Source organism: Synchiropus splendidus, chromosome 1 (assembly GCF_027744825.2).
Source record: "Synchiropus splendidus isolate RoL2022-P1 chromosome 1, RoL_Sspl_1.0, whole genome shotgun sequence".
NCBI lineage: Eukaryota > Metazoa > Chordata > Actinopteri > Syngnathiformes > Callionymidae > Synchiropus > Synchiropus splendidus.
Window position 1 is genome coordinate 24197835 of NC_071334.1, and position 21694 is coordinate 24219528.

At 43.5% G+C, this 21694-nt stretch overlaps 2 protein-coding genes across 7 annotated transcripts in view; one reads left to right on the forward strand and one right to left on the reverse strand.

Moving 5' to 3' along the window:
* LOC128756339 (PH and SEC7 domain-containing protein 1-like) overlaps nucleotides 1-13698 on the reverse strand; it is a 43315-nt gene extending 29617 nt beyond the window's left edge. For 4 of the 6 annotated variants that reach the window (XR_008414223.1, XR_008414222.1, XM_053860789.1 and 1 more), the window contains exons 1-5: nucleotides 13527-13698; nucleotides 4094-6354; nucleotides 3676-3793; nucleotides 3123-3603; nucleotides 1993-2460 (exon numbers count right to left, since the gene is read on the reverse strand). Coding sequence is in view for 4 of the 6 variants with exons in the window: in XM_053860789.1 (XP_053716764.1) it covers nucleotides 1993-2460; nucleotides 3123-3603; nucleotides 3676-3793; nucleotides 4094-6121 (3095 nt within the window). In the remaining 2 variants the exon portion in view is untranslated. Of the gene's footprint in view, nucleotides 1-1992; nucleotides 2461-3122; nucleotides 3604-3675; nucleotides 3794-4093; nucleotides 6355-9004; nucleotides 13498-13526 lie in introns of those variants that run through there. The other 2 variants (XM_053860780.1, XM_053860770.1) reach the window with 2 other exon arrangements.
* Nucleotides 13699-15373: 1675 nt separating this feature from the next.
* Nucleotides 15374-20629, forward strand: LOC128766401 (elongation of very long chain fatty acids protein 6-like). The gene is made up of 4 exons (XM_053878013.1): nucleotides 15374-15686; nucleotides 18285-18416; nucleotides 18477-18628; nucleotides 18739-20629. Exons 1-4 carry the CDS (start codon nucleotides 15592-15594, stop codon nucleotides 19167-19169), a joined length of 810 nt encoding a protein of 269 aa, XP_053733988.1. The 5' UTR covers nucleotides 15374-15591; the 3' UTR covers nucleotides 19170-20629.
* The last annotated feature ends 1065 nt before the right edge of the window (nucleotides 20630-21694 follow it).

Genomic DNA, 21694 nt, shown 5'->3' on the forward strand with positions numbered 1-21694 from the left:
CACTCATTTCTAATATCCAAATTTCAGTCACTGCACTAAAACTGAAAACGTAGGAATACAAATGGGATCTTACCACACTAACTCCTGTGAAGGCGTCAGCTGTTCACTTCACCTGCGATTGCATGTGACTGGCGTGTGACCAATAATCGATGTTAAATTATGTAGCAGATAATATTAAACTAATATCCTTGGTCTAGTGTTTTAGCTGGACCAATATACTTCCTCCATCCTACTGTAACTGTATGTGTGTGCACAGCCAAAGGTCCTTCATTTCCACACAAATGAATCTCTGTGCTTGACAGCGCATCTGTGAAGGGCGAGGTGCTGAGAGAAGGAGGTCAGACTGGAGACTAGGGAGGGGAGCTTCATCTAAGCACTGACGCTCTTTCAGAAATATTTGGCTCTCGCCTGGGTTCCTGTGCTGCAGGAGTTGGACGACCTTTGTTAGAGATAAGCACAGTAAACACTGACCAGTTTTTGGTACAGGTGGTCAGCAAGGTGAGCATCAGGTGCCAACACACAATAGTGTGACGTCATCAACAAACAGCCGCCCAGATATATTTACCAGGATTCATTCTCAAGGTTCTAATGAAAACAATCCTGGCCAGCAAAGTTCTGAGGTCATTGTCACTTCTTTACATTTGCAAGACTGCTGAACAATACAATGTATTAGTGATCCAACAAAAGAGTACATCTGAAAAGAGCAAAGAAGTAAGGATGACCTTTTTCACTAGTCAGGATCATCCTAAGCTTACTGTCTTGTTGTTTGTGTAGTTGGTGGTGGTGCTGTTAGGTTTATTATTTAAACATTTTAATAAATGTCCCCTAACATCACCGATGAAGTTAGAATGAAAAAAAAACAAAAAACGCAACATTTGATGTGAAAAGTCAAAAGAAAAATCTAATTTGCGTTTTTCATCGGACATTTTTTTGGACGACTGACTTAACAAGTAATTGCTTTGGCCCCTTGAGTGTGAGGCCTCAGAGTTAAGGAACGTACACATCTATTGTAAAGGACGAACAAAAATGAAGATCTTCAGTCGATGATTTCCAGGTGTCTAGAACAGGTGAGGGTTTCAATTACAGAAGAAGCTACAGTAGATTGTTCATCCCACTGTGGTGAAATTGACGATGTTTTCCCGACGCGCTTACAATGTCTACTTGTCCAGTCACGTGCTACGTATGTGCCTTCGGAGAAGCAGAAATGAAAATACAAACGTCACAGGAGAACGTCCAACAATTTATCAGTGAGGTGCTGCCATCCAGTGGTCAAACCAATAAGCTACGATTTTTGTTTCTTGCCTCAGCAGGACTGAGGTTTCAGCTTTAACACTATTTTTCCTTTCATCTCTTGATTTAATTTTGTATAAATTTACATACTGCTATTTAAGAATTATATTTTTATTATGCCCCCCTTCCATCTTCCAGCTTGAATAGAATATGAAACAATATTTTTGGTTCAAAACAGCGCAGTACAAATTTGTTTTTGGTGACCCGGACAGTGAAGGTGATATTCCAAGTGCTGCAGCAGCCATCTGTCGCACATGCACGCCACACACACGGACACAGAGAGCTTCGGTGTGACCTTCATACTGGACACTGCAGCACTTCTCAACAAAGAAACACTTGCTTTACTGGAACAAAAGCAGCAGCAGGGAAGTTATTTTTCAGAAACTGATTCGTCGATTTGCTGCGTCTTTTATTTTAAGTCTTCATCACTTTCAAGACAAAAACACTGCAGTAAGTTTATTATGCAGTATTACATGTGTTTCTCTACTGATACTGTTTTCATCTTAAAGGTGTTTAAAAGCAGCATATAAGCAGCCTCATTTCCTGCAAAAAGTGGGCATCATCTGCAAAAAACTTCTCCACAAGTGATGGTGCCAAGTAAAAAAAATCTTGCATTATTTTATTGCTCATTTTACTTGAGGTTTATAACTGGATTTCTGAGCTCTTAACACTGACTTTTTAAGTGAAAGATGAGTGACTTACCTTGGTAAAGAGAACGACAGGTTGCTGTTCCAACTGCTACCAAGAGTGAAAGCAGCTCGTCCTCTGGGTGGTGTGTCATCCGGACCACTGCTCAGCCTTTCACTGGACGGCGCCCTGGTGGCGTCTGAGTCGCCCGTTACTGTAAATATTGAATCCGACAGACTGGGCCTCTCGTCATGCGCCAGAGGCGCGAAACTGAGCTGGACAATCTGCCTTGCGCTCTGACACACAGGCCCATGGATCGCCGGCGTCAATGTAGGCAGGTCAAATGTCAGTACAGTCTGGGTGGTGGAGGTGAGTATCTCCTCACTGTCCAGGCTGTTGTAGGACGTCCCCTTCGCCCGGTGTGACTCCATGATGCTCTCAAAGTGCCGGCTGAAGGTGTCCTCCACGGCACAACGTGCATCAGAAACAAAGAGTGGGGACTTCAGAGCTGGGTGGTGGTTGTCAAAAAAGGTCTCTTTTGGTCTGGACCAAGAAAGAAGAGGACATTTTAACCCCTGGCACAGGATAAAGGTGATGTTTTCTAGCTGATGTTTTACCAAAGACTTAGACCTGAGACTCGCAGAAGCCTTATATGTTGTTAGAAAACCGGTAAAAGTGCTTCATACAAATTCATTGTAAAGTTCAGAGTCACAACTCAACAATACGATTAAGCAATAATACCACATCCCAAAATCCTGAGTCAAACAGGGGCAAACAATGTCAGCAGCATCTTTTTATGCTGCGGGACTGCATGTGGGTTGCTAGACAGAAATTCTTAGACTTAACATTGATCACAATTGACGCGTGTTGAGCCGCCCACCGTTAGATGGCAGTGATCCAACATTTCAGAGGTTCTGTTACGTCAAGCAACGATTATAAATTCCAACCAGATAGCACAATGTAAAAGAAAAACATACAGCATGTCATCAAGGAGTGACGACACCCGAGCCCCCAAGATAAGCAACAAATGATTAGAGCCATAATTCTTGCTGGAATTGTGAGTTAAGAAACAGTTAAAGACCATTGTTCAACTCAGATGAATCAACTGTGAAGTAGAAGGTCCTCATTCTAAATACCTTGAGGCACAAAATATAAGGGTTACAATATTTGCTTGCAACTTGGGTTTCATTAAGCTGTTTCCTCACCTTGTCAGAAGGTGTCCATACACATCTGGGTCCTCCTGAGCTGCAAACCGTTGCTTCCTGTTGTCTCCTTGCATCCTCACGGATGCCCAGCTCACCATCCCTTCCTCTTCCTCATCTTCTTCTCTATCCTCCACCTTTCCTGAAACAAGCCCCCCAATTGGACTGCCCTGCACACTCCGGTTGCTACCAAACGCAGAGTCAGCATCTTCTTGTTCGGCGAGAAGCACCTCATCTATGTCTGTCTCCCGGTAGCAGCGCAGTGGGACGGCATCCAGGTCTGTTTCAGAATACTTGAGAGTCCTGCGAATGATGCCAGTTTTGGGTGACGTACCGATGACCGCAGGAGGTGGGGTCACCAATTCAACCTCCACTTGTTGCACATCATGGTTAGCAGAGAGAAGAGGGAGGAAGGAAGGTGGAGTCGGGGTAGGAGACTCACTAGAATTGCCACTGGGCGATGCTGTCGAGTAGAGGCGATCTGCTGGTGAAACAGTCGAATGAGTTTTCATCATTTCCAGCCACTTCAAGAAGAAAAGGGACAACCAGAAGTTACTTTTGTTTCTTGTCTCAGCTCCCTCTTCAGCAGTGGTTCCAAATAAGAACTCCCACTTAGCACGAGCAATTTTCTGGCAATGGAGCGAGGGAATTGGTGCTTCACTCCCACTGTCCACCTGAAAACAGTCAAACAAGAAGTCACTGGTTTTGTCGTAATTTGAGGTTTTTGTTTTGTCAAGGGACAATGACTACTTTGGGTCCCTTCAGGGAGTGCTGGAGGGCAGACATCATAGGGCATCGCTCAGTAGGGATTGGGGCACTTAAATGTTGGAATGACTCGTAGCCATCATGTGTGCATTTAACCTACATGTATCATCTCGAGACATTGCATCTGAATGAATCTACATCTCACAAATACAATAATGTCGATCAAGGCGACAAATCTAGTGCCCATGGGAGAAGACTCTAATACAAACCTGCATCCCTGAGGTGGTGGCTGCAGTCTCGTTGTGCTGGTGGCTAGACTGAATTGACTCTGGAGACAAACAGTCCCCCTCCCCAATGCTTCCTGTCACTCCACTGGAACTGCGAGATGAAGACCTTCCATTAGGGTCCTCTTGTAGATGCAACGGATGCTCCGATGGAGAAACAGTATCCTGGCTCCCTCCTTCCTCTTCACAGCCTTCGTCCTCCTCGGGTGAGTCCAGCACCACTGGACCCAACAGCAGAAGCTCCCTTCTGCGCTGTTCAGCTCGTTTTTGCAGAGCAGTGGGACTCAAGGGTCTCCTACATGGTCTTGACTGGTGGTCATTGGGTTGGTCACCATTGGCTCTCGATTGAGGAATGTTGCTAAACCCGGAGCTGCTGGTGACATCTTTCTCCTTCTGTTGCCTCAAAGTCCAGCTGACCGGCGCCTCCTCCACATTCTGGTTGATGACAAGTCGACGTGCGAGCTCTGTGCAGTCACCTCTTTCGAAAATCTCATCATCACTCCACTCTTTAGTGGGAGACCAAGGGTTTCCGGTGTACTGTGGTGGCAGGCGACGATGCAGCGTGGGGGTGTCTGGGGTCCGTATTGCTGCCTGGGAGAGCCGTGGGTCCCTCATGGGAGAGCTCAGGTCAGTGGGTGGATGAGTAGGACGAAGAACTCGAGACGGAAGCCCAGGGGAACCTTGAAATAAGGAGTTATGAATAAAGTTCCCTCGTTGGGTTTGACTACTCAAACGTGCATTTGAGTCATGTGAGTGCAGGTTGTCAGGCTGGTGAGGATCCGGATCATTGGCTGCTTGGGTGTTTAAAGGGATGTTCATTTTGAGCTGTTGTGCATTTGAAGTTGAATTACAAAGTTGTCTTGGTGCGTAGCAGCTTTTGAGCCCTTCAGAGGGATTGTGCAAGTTTTTCTGTGCATGTGTGAGTTTGGAAGACACGGAGGCAATGTCTTCTGCAAGTCTGCAGGTGACTTGAGGGCAGTGACCGGGCGATGAAGCTCTGCTCTCACTTAGCTGGTTCAAGCCATCATGGGTGTTATTGCTCATTTGAAGACTTGGTCCCTGTGGAGAAGTGCTGTTGCATGGTGGACTCATGTCGCCCACTAATGTGGACCGGGGTCTTGAATAAGAAGGCAGCTTGGAATGGGTGGACAGCTTGTTAGAGGCTGGGCTTCGAGGCAGACCAAAGAGTCCCTGGATCTTGTCAGTGAGGTGATCTTTTGGGTGAGCCCACTTCTTCTGCGGCTGAACAGGAGATCCAGCCCAGGACTGACATCGTGGTTGTTGGTTGCAGCGTGAGTATGAGGCTTGCTCGAGTGTGTGAGCCAACTTAATCCTCAGAAGAGGCGACCCAAACTCTTCCACAGCTCGTTGAGTGGCTGCCCTGCCAATGTGGTCCATCGAGGAGTGGCAAAGGCCAATCTGCTGGTGAAAAGCTGGAGATCCAGGGGACCTCCAGAATGTCTGCTTGGGACTAGAATTGCAATAATTAGTGGGACTCCCTTTCCAAACTGAGTCCCGAGGTATTTTCGGGTAGTGAGGCGGAGTGTGGGGCTCCCCTCTCACCTCTCTGTCACACGCAGACTTGTGTGGACTCTCCAAAGTTTTTACATTTGACTTCTCAACGTAACGAAATGTGACCACTTTCTTTTCCCCTTCACCATTTGTTTTTAAAGAATGGCCTCTTGGGGAAAGGTGAAACTGTCTCATTGGGGAGTAAACGGCTCCTCCACAGGGGGAACTCCAACGCTTGTTGAAATTAGGAGACTGTGCCTTTGGGCTGCAGGTCTGCTGAAAGTTAACAGCATTCCGTGAAGGGGAACGATACGTCATGGAGGGCTTGTTGACAGCCTGGCATGTGATCTGAGACAGGAGCTTCACTGGACTGTCAGGAGCCGAGAGGTCCTTACCAACCCCTTGTTCTTCCACTGCACACCCCTCCCTCCCTTCCACTGTGGGATCTGGGGCAGACCTGACTTCCACATAAAGATGAAGCACTTTTCCAGACTGGGACATGACCCACACCCAGCACTGAGGTTAAGGCGCAGAATTGGGCCTCAGAGGAGGCCTGGCTGAATGAACGAAGACTGTTGTTCTTTTCCCACTTCACTTGTGGATTTGTACATTTGCTGGTTCGTTTTTAGACAGTCTGTCCTCTGTGCTCTGCTGTGTTGGGGGAGAGCAGACACAAACAAACTGGAATGGAGGACAGACCTTCCCCAGGGACATCTGGAACTTACACCTCATACCTGCCGACAAAAGAGTCAGATATGTTATGTTAACAAAAGCCTCATGCTGCTACAGAAATTGTTTTTCTCCGAGCGATGCTGGTTCTCTTCAAAAGCCAAGAAATTCTGTCACAAAGGTAAATAAACAAAGCGGAATCTACGTGTTAGTTTGAAGTCACAAGTGTCAACAGGAAGTGGATTGTCTGTTCCAGGGGTTAATATGAATACAAGGAAGGAAACACAACAATGAGAGTCACACAGATTTCTTTGTGGACTGACACCAGTGGGATATAATGGATCCAGTCAACTGTGTTTCCCAAATAGTTGTCGAAATCTTCCAAGTTTACTGTCACTCAGAGCATACAGTGCATTACTGTCAATGAGACGATGGAAGTGATAGTTGTTTTAACCAATAATGTCTTTGTCATTAATCGTATCTGCATGACCATATGGAAGCAGTTTTAAGATAAACAGAGTCCATGTGCACCACCAAGGACATTCAAAAGTGGGTGGGGGGGTCCAGATTGCGGCCAGCAGCGACAGATTGTGCCGGCCTTATGCTCGCAGTTGGACACAAACTGATTCTGACAGAACAAAGAAAATTTGTGAAAGTCTTGGCACCAAAACTTTTTCCACATGAACCCGGGAGAGATTCCTGTCCTCACGTCTGAGCGCCAGCGCTGAAACTCGCCAGGTCTTTCCTAACGCTGAGTTTGACAGTCCATTACTGGTCATTATGCATTTCCCATTTTGGTGCTAATTAACACATTTCACTGCATCGCCATTTGTTGCACACGTTCTGGCGCCTTCACACCTCAGTGCAACCGTTCTCGCAGCACATCGGCCACAAAGAGGCTTTGTTGTGAGGTGCTGCCTTTAAAGGTGTGAGGAAAACCTGCCGGACGTCAGAAGGCTGTGGGTTACTCAGGTTTTACCACTTCAACCTTTTTGGAAAAACAGAAGTCTGAATTTGAATCTACCATGCTTTTCTTTACATGGAACAGTCACAGGTATTTTGTATTGTAATGTAATGTAAAGACGTCAAGATTAACCACTTGAAAAATGAGAATTCATCATCAACATCATATTGTGAGTATTTTTTCAGACTGACACTACATCCTTGTGACTGTCTGGATTAGTCAGGGAACCAGGTCCTTTAATAATAACTGAAGATGAGCCAGCGTTTTCTCCGAACCACCATGACAGCTCCAGACGGAACCTTCCTGTGAATACGTGCTCAGATGCAGCTATTTACACAGCAGAAACAAAATTTATTCCAGTCATTGCCAGTAGATCTAAAAATACTTCTCAGCATCCGAGGACCAATCTAAATTTAGCTTGCTGCTTGTTGTCGACTCCTGGGCGTGTAACAGATTTAATGACCCGTGTGAAGGGGACGGAGATATCTTGCAGTAAATTGAGCGCCTTCACTGAGTATTGATCCTCAACATGAGGGCAAATCATATTTCCAGCAGCTGCTCATCGTCTGCTGAACCGCAGAGACAGAGTTGTCACAGCGAGAGTTACTCAGGATGAACCCTCACGATTAACTGGGGAAATGATGATGCAGATACACATTTTTTTTATCTCTGAATCCATTAGAGTTCTAAAACAGAATGTTCTCTACCTGAACATCGGATGTTACAATAACAAGTACCTCTCCTGAGGCCTACTATAAACATGGTCACTTCATTTATGTGATATTTGGGCTCAAAAACACTATTTCATGATGTTAACCTGTTGGTAAAAAACACTCTCACCACCCTCACTACACAGCCCATTATACACTAACAGAGTTGAAGCTCTTTTAACAGTTTCAAATCAAAGGGTTAAATCTAATTTGTATTGATTATCCCTGAAGAAAATTCAATAACTGTTAATGTTGTTTGAATTAAGCTGCTGTTTGGGACTTGGCTCATGTGTGAATTTGTTTGTCATCCATGCTATAAGGTCACTGAACTTTAAAAACACAAATGAACTACTGTAAAACAACAAGAACAAACAGAATCCTTATGGGGCTCTTGAGCCACATAATATGGCCTTTTAACATGAAGCAGTCTGGTGAGAGCCTTTTAGATCACTGACATGCTGACTCTGTCTTAAAAGACTCTCCACATCCAGTGTAGGAGACCCATTTCAGCCACTTAAACCCACAGTCTATCTCTTGAGAACCAGTTTTCAAGGGTGCGTAAGCAAATCTCCATTAACCTCTCCATTTGGAGACAGTTACAATGTTGTGAACTGCAGGTTTTTGGTTCGGCGATTCCTCTCAGCTTTAAGTGGATGACAAGGTACAGTTGACTCTGTAAATTGAAAATTTCTGCAAGAAACGCTTGTGCAACGAATGAGTTCCTACCTTAAATGAAGGATTCCACAAGCAGTCAAATTCATTTCCACTATTCAGGATGATCCCAGTCACCGATTAATATACATTCTATATGACCAGTTTAAGTTGTTAGTGTGGTATTTCAAATATAAAATGTCATAGTGACACAAAGCTATCAGACTCAGTGATCGATTGTGGTCATTAAGGGATGCAAACCTGAGATCGATTTCTGTCATTCATTGCTCAAATACATACATACATGAGCGTACACACTGACGTTGTTCCCTCCTGGATCAAAGCAGGTAACAATAACACAAGATTTGAGGTTCAAAGAAACAGACAAACCTCCTGTCCTCTCACTCCTCCTCCATCCTCCTTCCTTTCTCATCTTCCACCCAGGAGACCAGTTCGGTGCCGGCATCCCCTCTCTGCTGCACCAAACCTCCTCTCAGACATAGCGGCAGTTAGCATACTGACATCCCCCTCCCATCCTAATGCATCACGCCCCCCAACACACTTACACATGCTGAGTCAGTGTGGAGTAGTTTTCTTGGGAGGAGACACCACTGTTTAAAGGAACCACACTGTCGAACCTAACTGAAGAGTGAGTTACGTAGTTCGAAACCCTCCCACTGAAACATGTCACATGACAACTCAAGCAAACTATGGCGCCCCTCTGCAGGGAACAAAATAATTCACCATCACGGCATCTTTCTCCTTCATCAAACTGATACAGACTTTACAATGGCATTCTTCAGTCACTATGAAATAAAGCTTCGTAATACTGCATTAATACTATAAACACTGGGATTGAATACTGAGTTCTTTGGTTTCCACTAAAACCAAAAACAGACCCTCAAATAAAGATTTGCTCCGTGTGAGAAATGTACAAAATCTTGTCTTGGTGCTGATCTCCATCACTGCTTCTTCAGCCTGCCTCAGACAGTAACCAAGTATAGCTGACTTCAGTTGGTTCTCTTCTGCCAATAATCAATCCTCAGACTGTGACCTGGTCTAGAGCACTGGTTTTGTCAAAGAATCCAGACCAGAAGGGACTGATGCTGTCTAACTAACAAGATTCTTGTAATGACACTCAAACTTTTGTCCTCTGGAGCCGTCACTTACTGTACCATCTCTGCGGCATCGCTCCAGCGTCCTGCAAGCATCAGCAATCTTGACACAGAGGACGAAAAACCTGCAGCTCTCACGTCTGCTTCTATTTCTGACCAACCATGTTGAGGACAATCATGTTAAACTATTAGCTTGATCGAGTCAAAGACTCTTCCTCATGCGACACTGACCTTTAGGTGACCTTCACTCCCGACAGTCCTCATCTTCCACTGCCACGTCTGGACTTGTTCATCGAGTTAAGCAATTTATACTCAATGTTAGTGAGTCTGGTCACATGGAAGTTGAATTGCACCGTTATGGAACAAACATTTACAGACAGAAGCTGGTTTAATCTGTAATTCATTATGCAGGTTAAGCACCAGTGAATCCATCTACTGAACGACAAAGAAAATCTCACTTGAATGTCTAAATATCATTGGCAAATCCAAGGTTCTTCTCAGTCAAGACACAAAGTCAGCCAAGGGTCAGGGTTTAACCAGCTCAGCATTTTTGAGACGTTTGTCTTATTTGTATTTCAAACAGTTGGTAAAACGGAACAAAGTTATTGCCTATTAGTGACTTGCTTGTTTACCTGAAGAAATCCAGACACGTGACATGAGTAGCTTTGAACATGAAGTGCTTCAAACAACCCTAGAATAATCCTAGAATTTATAATCTCTGCTTGCTGGTGTGGCGGATATTTTACAAATGATCATTTTAACCAGGAACTTATTATGTTTATGAACTGATCATCATGACTTTTAATGTGATTATATTCTATTCTACTATACTTATAATTTCAGAACTACGATTCAACAATATTTTGTGTGTATTCACCTTCCGTATTCAACTATTAGTATCAAAACAATGTGTTACTTGAGAATGAGTCTAATAACGTGTCGAGATGATTTGGTCCATGTGTCTGGCTCCCATTCATACTCTCTATTACTTAGTTATCCATCCTACAGAAAGCTCATCTCCTACATTCACAACGGCACAAATGTGGTCCTCTATCAGCAAATCTTGAAGGATGAGCACAGTAAGACAGTGGTGTTTTCGCAGGTCCCAGTGTCATCGTCTCTACTTTATTTATATTGGCGCCGCTTAAACTGCGTCATCACAATACTGTGCACCAGTTTAACCAGTAATCGTGTTGAAAAGAAAAAAAGAACTTAGCGCTTTTCTCTTATGACGTTCAGTGGCTGCGATGCGAGTCGCCCATTCTCCCGCGGGAGAAACCATTGTGCTGCATTTAGGACATTTTGCAAACTGGGAACAAATTACTTTACACATCAGTAAAGGACATTTCCGTGTTTCAAGGGACGGCGGCTGGAGGGGGTGAACCGACCATTTTAAGAATTTTAAACCTTAAACCTTTTTGAGCGGTAAATCTTCCACTACTGAGATTCATGAAAGCATTGCTCCTCCGTCCGACCCCTTTGATGCGGAAAAGGTGTGAAATCACTCGCTACTGGACGAGAATCAATTCCTGGCACTGAAACGTTACTGAAGAGCCAAAATCGAATCCTAATATTGCAACAACCCCGAGTGACGAAATCAGGAGGTAACTCCAGAATGTGTGAAGCAGCTCACGCCTCTACAACACATTTTTATTATTCACATGGGATCCAACTGTACTGTGGCCAATTCCACAGAAAAAGACTCACAGATTGCAGACGACTGCTCATTACATGATGGTAAAAATGTTAATGTTCATAGTAGAAACAAACACTAAAATTCCTCACAGGCACTAGATATCCTGTGATGTCACTGTTGTGACCTTAGTTGTGTTTAGTTATTTGACAGAAGTCAAGAAAGAAGAAAAGAACAAATGCGTGGATGTTGAAGATGAAAGAGTGGGAGGAAAACATCATGTGGGAAGAAGGAGCAGTCATATTGGCCTCTTCTGATCAATGGTGTTCTTTTCTCGCCATCTCGGGAACAAAACGATATTTGAGAACATCTCAGTGTGTGCCTGTTCTGAAGTCTGCTGCGCTAACTTGACATCTAACATTAGATATTTAAAGCTGTGCTGGAAAATCAAGGTCAGAAGGAAGTTAGTTGACAATTAAGGGCTGCAATGACTAGTCGACTTAGTTGACTCTAATTGACGGGTTCGCGAGGCAACTGGTCGTGACATCATCACTCTCTTTTAAGCGTCAACGCAGCTTTGCTCAATCCGAGAATTAGCAGAGGCTCCAGGAGCGTGGCAGCTCCAAACATCAAAGGTATTGTATGAGAGCATTTCACAATGGACAAAGAACTAAAGTGACAAACATACTGCATCTTTCAAACCAGTTTGGGATATTCTAATTCAAATATAGTGGTACCTCGGTTCTCGACCACAATCCGTTCCAGAAGGCCGTTCCAGAAGGCCGTTCGAGAATCCATTTTTCCCATTACAATGAATGGAAAAAGAAATAATGCGTTCCAAGCCTTAAAATAGGCTTTTGTAGGAGTGAATGTAGAGTGTCTGCTGCAGGTGCGCTGTTCGTCTATGTGTGTGGCCGCTGCATGTGGGAGGGGTTGCCGAGTGAGTGACGTCTCTCCAGAAGTGAAGAGGTGCCCGGTGTGTGTCCAGCTCTGAATGTGCGCTTCTGTGCAGTTTGGCTGTGACTTCTCTTCTTCATTCTTCATCTCTCTACTACTACTTGATATCAATAGCATATCACTGAAACTACGGTAAAAATCAACAACTTCACACGAGGTTGTTTGATATCGGGGGCTACTGAACATCACTCACAACTTCGTACTTGAGCACGTCAGGTCAGATGTCTTCACATGAAGCTAAAGATCAAAAGTATGTTTCCTTCTTCAGTGACCTCTAACTAATGAACTCTAACTAATGCTCTCGGGAACAGCAATTTTCTCACGTCCTGAACGGCAGCTCAAGCTTGAGAATGAGCTGAAAGAGTCATCTGCAATTTATTTTACAGTGACAAGCAACGCATTTGTACTTAATAGTCATAGAAACCTCAATTGACCATTAATCTTGCCACACTGCAGTAAGCTCTTAACACAATTCATTTAGGTCTAGATTCCACCAAAAACAAATCCACACAATGATCTTGGACATCAATCACAGACAAGGACAACAGGAACAATGCTCATAATGCTCTCAACAGAACATGATGGATGTGTCACAGTTTTTGATATAATTAATGGAGATTAATTACATCCCTTTCACACCAGTAATAAAGACAGACCTGATGACTGGTGGGTTCAGTAATGTTTAGGATGTGGAGACCTTGTTGAATGGGTGCAACACTAACGTCCAAGCCGATCTTCTATATGTTTGCAAATTTGGAATTGTAGACGACAATGAGAAGCTCTGTTGTTGGCAGATCCAACAACACTAACCAGGGTTGAAGATGTGTTTGGGACATGGGATCGCAGTCTGCATGAACGCAACACATGAGAAAGGAACAACCTGCTGAAGTGTCCTTGAGAAAGTCATAGAAAACTAATTCGATCTGGTGACTCAAACCAACATTCTGTGATCGATGGCATGAAACAGAGCCGCAAAGTCAAACTCAAAGACACCGAGAACTTTTAGCAGCAGTGGCAGAAGTTAACCCTTGCACGCCTGATGACGCCAACAGCGTCTGCGATGACCTTTTCTGATGCGGTTCTGCAGACGCCACTGAGTCGCACACTCTTGATGCGAAACTTGGTCCCTCAGCGAGGAACAACGGAACACAACAACTCGCGAATCCTGACATTCTCCATAGAACCAGAAGGGACCGTGTTGACCTACCAGCAGATGTGATGTTTGTCTCGAGAAGTGCAGCTACAGGGAGGCATGACGAGCGGAGCCTGCTGCAGAGAACCGCTGCTGCATCTGCAGTCCACATCCATCTCTGGCTGCTGGTGACGCTGCACGTCAGGTGGCTGCAGACGTGATGCTGAGGACTGATGCTCCTCCATCACACACACACACAAACACACCGAACCCGTAGTCGCTCTTCCTCTCTCTCCGAAGCCTCCCTCCCGCCCGCCGGATCGGACCGGGCATGCTCAGAAACTGCCTCCTTCTTAGCAGCGCTAGTGCAAAAATATATGTATATATATATGCATAAAAACCGCTCGAAAAATATATCTCTAACGATGCGCTGTTGTAAGGTGGACAACAATTTCAATGCTGATGATGAGGGGGACGCGCGAGTTGCTTGAAAGTAGTTTATAAATTAGTGGTTAATACTCTTCGACTATTCTTTCTCTGCGAGCACGTATCTGTGTTTAGATTCTCTCGACTTTGAGAGCGTGACTGTTCTTGAGTCTTGTCGCCATCGTGTGGTATAGTTTTAGAAGTGCATCAGCAGGTGTTAGTCGATAGTGACGCTTCAGTTGACGCTATTGACCGATGGACGCATGCGCATTAGGTATGGACGATAGAAACTCAACTCTTCCAATATTCCATTGTCTTCGCTTTGGCGTGTCTGCATATGAAGTTTCAGTGTTTGCAGAACCAAATTTGTCATCTCAACAGTTTTCCACTAAAATATCTTTTCCCCATTTGTTTCTTAATTTTGCACTCTTTTTTTATACGCAATTCATCCTCACCAGGCTGCATATTTTCCACACCTTCCTCAGTTGCCTCACAGGTGCTCATACCGTCACTTGCTGCTCGGCTCCTCCTCATCACCTCATTCGTTCTGCTCCGCCTCTATTCCCTGCGTGGTTGATTTGTTTGTACATTCTCTCAATCCAGACAGGTCAAGAATTCCCCTCATCATCCGTCACACTCCGTCAGAGCGTCAAATGAGCCAATGATGTCGGTCACCAAAAGTTTGCAGTGCAGAATTCAAAATACTGTAGAAATACTTCACATTGAGAACATTTTACGCCATGAATTAGTTGCGACACTGTGAACTTTAAGCTCGTCTCCGATGGTCCGGGCTGCCACATGTCAAGAACATGTTACATAACTGTTTCAACAGATTTGAATCTAAAGTCTGACCTTCCACACAGATACCAAGTGAACATCAGACTGTGAAGTCGCTGCAATCACAGGGTGAAGAGAGATAAGAGGCCCCCTGCTCACTGCGCAGGGGGGTAGAGATAATAAAGATAAGACCTGGCGGTCACCTCTCTTGGCAGCGTCCACGTTACAGTAATAAAAGCAACGTCTTCATTCATATCATTTAGTTATAAAGTAGACGGGAAGCTTGAGGATGAAAATGTAGCATTTTGTCTCCAGCCAAAGTGACTAAAGCAGATCAAATAATAATGTATTAAAAATATTAAGAAAATTGTGGTAAGTCTTAAGATGATTATGTCACCGATTCTGCATTAGAATACAGTGTGCCCTCAAAAATGTCATATAAATAACATATTTAATACTGTACTTGTTTGTTATTAAGTGCGTAAATGCATTACAGATATGTGTATTTAGGTAAATTGAGTACTGTGTCAGTTATCAGTGATCAAATATTTGCCTTGTTTGCATGATAAGGTGAAATAATATGAAAACTGAAGTATATTTGCTTTATTTATCTTCGGGTTAACATGTTATAAATACGCTCAATACGACGAAATATATATATTTTAAAATGTACTTCCGGTTTCTTGCATCAGCGATTGATTTGAAGGTCAAACCGGAAGCAGCTACTTTAACACGGCTAGTTTGATCCCCTTTAGCTCAGTGGTCTGGCGGCGTGAAGTGAGCAGCATCCTTGCGTCCGTCCGTCGCCCCGAGTCATTTGCCGGTGAACGTTCGAGCTGAATCCCAGCGGTGGCGACCGTCTGAACACTGCTCCGTTCATGAGCCCGAGTCCTTTGCAACTCTCCGGTGTTTTCCAAGCAAAATAGGCCCAGAGAAGATGAACGAAAGTGTGTTGGGGACGGTGCTGGCGGAGTTCGACTTCGAGCGGCGTTTCGACGAAAGGCGAGCGATAGAATGGATGCAGGAGAATTGGTAAGTTCGAATTCGCCACCGTGAATGTGAGGACGTGATTCTGCACCGCACCCAGCTCGGCCGCATCTACCCGCCGCAGTGCGCTGTTCAGCCCGTGGGCACCACGAGGAGCCGGTGTCTTCAGCAGCACCTCCCATTGTTGAAGCTGTCAAAAATGAAAACTAAAATAAGACCCCACACGAAAGAGTTGAATGACTTTGTTTCAAGTTTACTACTTTACCTTATACTTTCATGTGCGCTCACGCAGTACTATTGCAAGTCACATGTACAATGGCACTACAAAGGGCTACAATTTTAAAGAGCCACAGAGCCAATCAGGTCGTGGAATACTGCAACGCACTCACTCGCCGTGGACACTATTGATTTCAGTGCATTATCATAGCAGCAACATGTTGAATTAGATATGATATCAAATATTTGTCTGAAATTGTACAGTGTTGTGGACAGATATTTACGCCATTAAAAACAAGATAGCATCCACTTGATCGTTCAACATCCACGTTTGCTAACTGCACCTCTTGTGGGATGTTGACGGTTGACAGTGATTATAAGGAACTTGTTTACCAAGTTCCTGAAAATAGAAAAGTACTACTGACAAACACGTTAGAGCACACTTGTCTCTGCCTGGCGGGGTAGTATATATATATATATATATATATATATATATATATATATATATATATATATATATATATATATATATATATATATGGCTGCATCATCATCTTAGCTTCAGAGTATTGGATTTAGGTTAGATCTCCCTGTTCTACGATGGAAAGTATTTCATGATTATTTTTTTAAATACTGTAGTTTATCCAGACTACAGCCATCAATGCTCAGAGGAAGTTTAGAAATGCCTCTGGACGTGAACAATTTTAATGTAAATGGGAAGATTAGGGTGTCGACCCCCCCAGCTAAAAGCCTGTGTTTAGCTGCTGTGATCTTGAATAAATATTTGTTCATAATGCATGAAGTGGCTTCCACGTTATGAGGTGTGAGCAGCGTGAGCAGTAAGGCAATGTCCTGGAGGCACTCTGTTGTCACATCATGGAACGGACACGATTCTCTGGGAGGGAAGGCTTCAGCAAATGAACTTGGGATTCTCACAATATCCAGTAGCTGGGGATTAAGAAATAAAATGAAATAATCAGCCTTTGGTGTTGTGAGAACTAGACCGCTCCGTTTTTTAGGGCCGTGTAATTGTGCAATTACTCAAATGAAACTTTGATTATGGCTTCCCATGATAATGAAACAAGATAATCGGCATAAAATGATTGTCATGCCGTAAACCTCACTTGCGTTTTGCTCACATTCTCGTAGGAGCTGTGTTAGTGTCAGCAATGACAGCCCTCCATGGAGAAGAGATTTGTCAGTGATATAAATGAAGCGGTATAAAAGGGGAAATCAGGAAGGTATTGCACTATCCTGCGCAGTATGTGCACATCGCGATGACAATGTTTTAAGCAATTATCGCATAGCCCTAGCTGCCACTAAACATTATTTTGATAGTCGACTAGTCACAGACTATTTTTGCGATGAGCCGACTCATACGTAAATCGCAGCTTATTGCACCAGCATGCTGTTACTCTTATAGAACCATAGTCAGCTTCCAGCTTGAAGTCTAAAGGTTACAAAAAAAACGATTAAGATGATGATTTGTTCTACTTTAAAAGACTGCTTGTAGCAGCATAAAAAATAGAACCAATAACTATGCACCATGTATAGTGGCACTATGAATACTATGCACCACCAAGAACACTAAATATTAATGAAAAGAAAACATAGTCTAAGATAGTCTTTTTGAGACTTGTATTGCTTCTACTCTGTCCAGCCTTGTCATCCATCACACACTCTTTTCAGTGTGGGGTCTGTCTCTCACTTTACCTTCATCTGCATCATTTTACTTCAAGTATGTCAATAGTGACCTACAATTTGATGCCCTCAGTTTTGAAGTGAACTGTTATGTTAGCCAGTAGCTCTGTTAGCTCGCAGTCCAAACAAGGAACACTCTGCAGTGTACGGCGCTGTGCCAAGTTTTTGTACATATCATACATTGTTTTGTTCATCTTCGGCATGTAATTAAAGTCATTTAGATAATGAACAGGTAGTTAGCTATTGAATTAGAAACACAAAATTAGAAAGAAGAAATACTAGCTCTTCATTTCATGCGTACAAAAACAAATCAATAAGACTTTGCTTTGATATACTACCATAAAATACGTTTCGATTCTGGCAAGGTTCTCATAAGTGGTTCAAATGCCACCACCATCATGCGACATCACTGGAGGTACCTAACCAATAAGGTGGCCTCTCTGAGAGGAAACCAGTAAGTAACAATAAAAGAAACAAATCTGCATCTGCACCTAGTTTCCTTGTTGCAAAAGCGCCGCAAATGAATGAGGTAGTTGCTTATATTCAGACAAGACAAACATGAGACTGACTTTGGTGGGCGTTGCCATCTTGCATCAAATCGCTGAAGAGAACCCTGCCTATGTTTTCAGGACCGGAAGATACCGGAGACTCTATGAGATACTTGGTGTGGGTGAGGCAGGCAGTGGAAATATCACACTTATAGTTGCAGTTTTTCCCTCATCACAGGAGCAAGTCTTTCATGTTTGGTGGCCTGTATGCTGCACTCATCTTTGCCGGGCAGCATTTCATGAGGGAAAGGCCAAAGTTGAACCTGCGAGCTCCGCTGGCACTGTGGTCGCTCAGCCTCGCCATCTTCAGGTGAGTTATGCTGCCATGCTTTAGGGTGTAACGTGGGCTGAACTTTTTTTTTGTCAACAGTATCATCGGAGCAGTACGGACTGGAACCTACATGCTGCACGTCCTCACAACCAGTGGCTTTAGACAGTCAGTGTGTGACAACGGCTTTTACAGTGCTCCTGTCACTAAGTTCTGGGCCTACGCCTTTGCTGTTAGCAAAGCTCCTGAGCTCGGTAAGACTGAACAACTTAAGTTGCCTCTGTCTTAACTGAACATGCCCCTGAGATAATAGACTTGCTTGAATGGATATTTCCCCAAATATTTACTGGAAATTCTCTCACAGGTGACACCATGTTCATCGTTCTGCGGAAGCAGCGCCTCATCTTCCTGCACTGGTACCACCACATCACTGTGCTGGTGTACTCCTGGTACACCTACAAAGACCAGGTGGCCGGCGGGGGCTGGTTCATGACCATGAATTACGCCGTCCATTCACTCATGTACACGTACTACGCATTTCGGGCCGCTGGCATCCGGTTGCCCCGCCCCTGCGCCATGATCATCACGCTGACCCAGATCCTGCAGATGGTGATGGGCCTAACAGTTCTTGCTCTGGTCTATACTTGGATGCACGAGGTCCGGTGTCCGTCATTCGTGGACAACGTTATGTGGGGGTCGTTGATGTACTTCAGCTACTTGATCCTATTTGCCATGTTCTTCTACAACAGCTATCTCAAAGGAACCCCCTCAGGGGCCAAGCTGAAGTCCCAGTAGGAGGGAGTTCTTCACTACTATTTATATGTCAAACCTTAGTCTGTATGTCCACATCTGGTGCCTTGTGTGTTCTGCCTGTCCCCAGCATCAACCACAATCTAGTGTTGCACATTGTATTCATATGTTATTGATATTTTTAAGTCTCAAAGGAGGTGCAGAACACGCGATACAAATTGTATCCTTGTGACCTTCTTCAGACACTAATGAGCCTCTTGAGCATACAGACTTTCACTGGCAAATATATTTAATTTCTGTCAGTATAATGATAATAATAATAATCATTTAAAATTGAACTGGTGCTGCTCCTGCAGTGGTGTGGAGCTACTCAGTGTGAAAATGGTCTCAAACCATCTGATCTCAGTCAAATGAAGAGTGACTTTTTGAGATTGTTCAAAGTGAAGGTCAACAGTATAGTATTATCTCATGTTGGCAGAAACTGTCAAATCTTTTCAAGAATTGTATTCGATATTGATTGAAATTCTTGCCAGTGGAGATCTTAAATGTTGAACATTAATCTAGAAATTGGAAACAAATGTATGCAGGTAGAAGGGACTTTGATGAAAGAACGTCCCAAGAGTCCCATTGGCCTGCGACTTGGACCGTGTGATTGACTCCGACACACCTGCCTTATCTTCTTAAACCATCCTTTGTGTGACATCACATTAAAAAATCATTGCCAGTTAAGGAGCTTTATAAAGTTCATTCAACTCCCTAGAAGTGAACTTTGTGAAAATAGCTAACGTCTGATTTTGTCTTCTGCACAGCATGTGGTCTGCAATGTTTTTCTTATAACTGAAAATTCGTATCCATGTCAATGAGTGACCATTGATAGGGGGCCTTAAATGTTGGCATTTAAGTCAAGTCTCCTATAGAGACCGGTGGTACATAGCATTCCGGCAATGGGAAACAAACCTCAGAGTGGGGTGTCATGCCCACATCTGGGTTCTAAACTTCCGTCCAGTGAAAGACTTCAAACTGAAGTTGTGATTTGTTTACATTAGTCAGAACTGCTCAAGACTAACAATTATTGATGTTTACAATGTGTAATGGATAAGGGAACTGACAACTTACTTGGCAACGGAGAATCTGGTAGCATTTTGTTTTTGTCTCAATACGACTAACCTCGTAGCTCGGTCATTTCCAGTGTGGGTGTATTTGATTTAGTGTCACTGGAATCTACAGGCACTCTGGCTAAAACATTACTGTTGCACATCACTTCGGGCCACAGCCCGATCCCGTTTCCTGCATGTCCATCAGCCTGGTTCACACTTTTATTTTTAATGGTTTGGTATAATCTGTCATATGACAATTTATTTTTGTAATCTAGTCACTTAATTATCCTGGTATAACCCTTATTTTAAGTGTGAACCACACACTCTCGACATGTTTAGGATTTGGAGTTTGAAAAGTGACTTGACATGCAAACTACTGGAAGTGTAGGCTGTTGTTAATGGACCTTAGTGCAGGAGAATAAAAGAATATTTGTCTCAAACAGTCCAGTGTCATCGTGATCATTTCTGATTCTGATTTAGCTAATATAACGTGTCTGCTTAGGATATTTGGAGTGTTTATCTTCAGCTTATGGAGCTTTTGTTTTGAAAGCATGGTCTGTCTACAATACATATCAGGCACAATAACAATTAAGATATTTCACAGAATATTAATGCACAATTTGATTTTTCCACTTCAGCAGCATTATTTTTCTGTTCAATGATGGAGATTGAAATTGTTTTAATCATAAGACAAAACCGAAATATCTGGAATGGAAACATCAAAGGGTTAAAACCAGGAAGAAATGGCTTGCACAAAATGTTCGGTATTTGTCCTTTTGAACTCACACCGTGAAACCTGCAGGACACAGTTACACAACTGCACCTTTGTCTGAACTTGTAAACGTGAGGTTCCGGTTGTTCAACTTGTTTATTGATAGTTTATCTCTCTATCTGGAATAAACAGTGGCACATTTTGAAGTAACTGCAGTGGTAAAATCAAAAGTAAATCAATCCTCTTGGGGTGTGCGCATGTACGTGTCAAGCGCCACCGTGTGGCCAAACGTGACGAGACACTGACTCCGCAGTTGCGCACATCTGGTAGAACAAGCAGTCAATTTTTCATCTGCACGAGCCTCAGCCCGAGCGCACATGATGGCACGTGGCGTTCAAGTCCCGACGGAATTCTGTAACCTCTATAATGTGGAACTCTTATTGGATAAAATGCTTTTTTATGCTGCATTAATATAAGTTCAAGCACCGATTTGGTCCGATTTTTCTCCAAACGCATGCTTCAGTTTAGTGAATGAGTGAATCAATACAATATGGTTTGGATATCTATATATATATTTTTGGGGGTTAGAAACAGGCATTAAGTTACAGCTTATTAGATTGATACCATTCATTGCTACAATTTCAGTGATGAATTATGTGGTGACTATCTTCGCTTAGATTAGCCTCTAGCTTTTTTTTTTTTTATAAACAAATGTATTTATTCAACTTTGTATGATTTTTGAATACTGGTTAATAATTGTT

Bases quoted from the DNA above. Each gene is read 5' to 3' on its own strand.
- LOC128766401 (XM_053878013.1), top strand. From the start codon at position 15,592: ATGAACGAAAGTGTGTTGGGGACGGTGCTGGCGGAGTTCGACTTCGAG. The intron at 15,687-18,284 runs GTAAGTTCGAAT...CCCTCATCACAG, and splicing joins GAATGGATGCAGGAGAATTG to GAGCAAGTCTTTCATGTTTG. The intron at 18,629-18,738 runs GTAAGACTGAAC...ATTCTCTCACAG, and splicing joins TAGCAAAGCTCCTGAGCTCG to GTGACACCATGTTCATCGTT.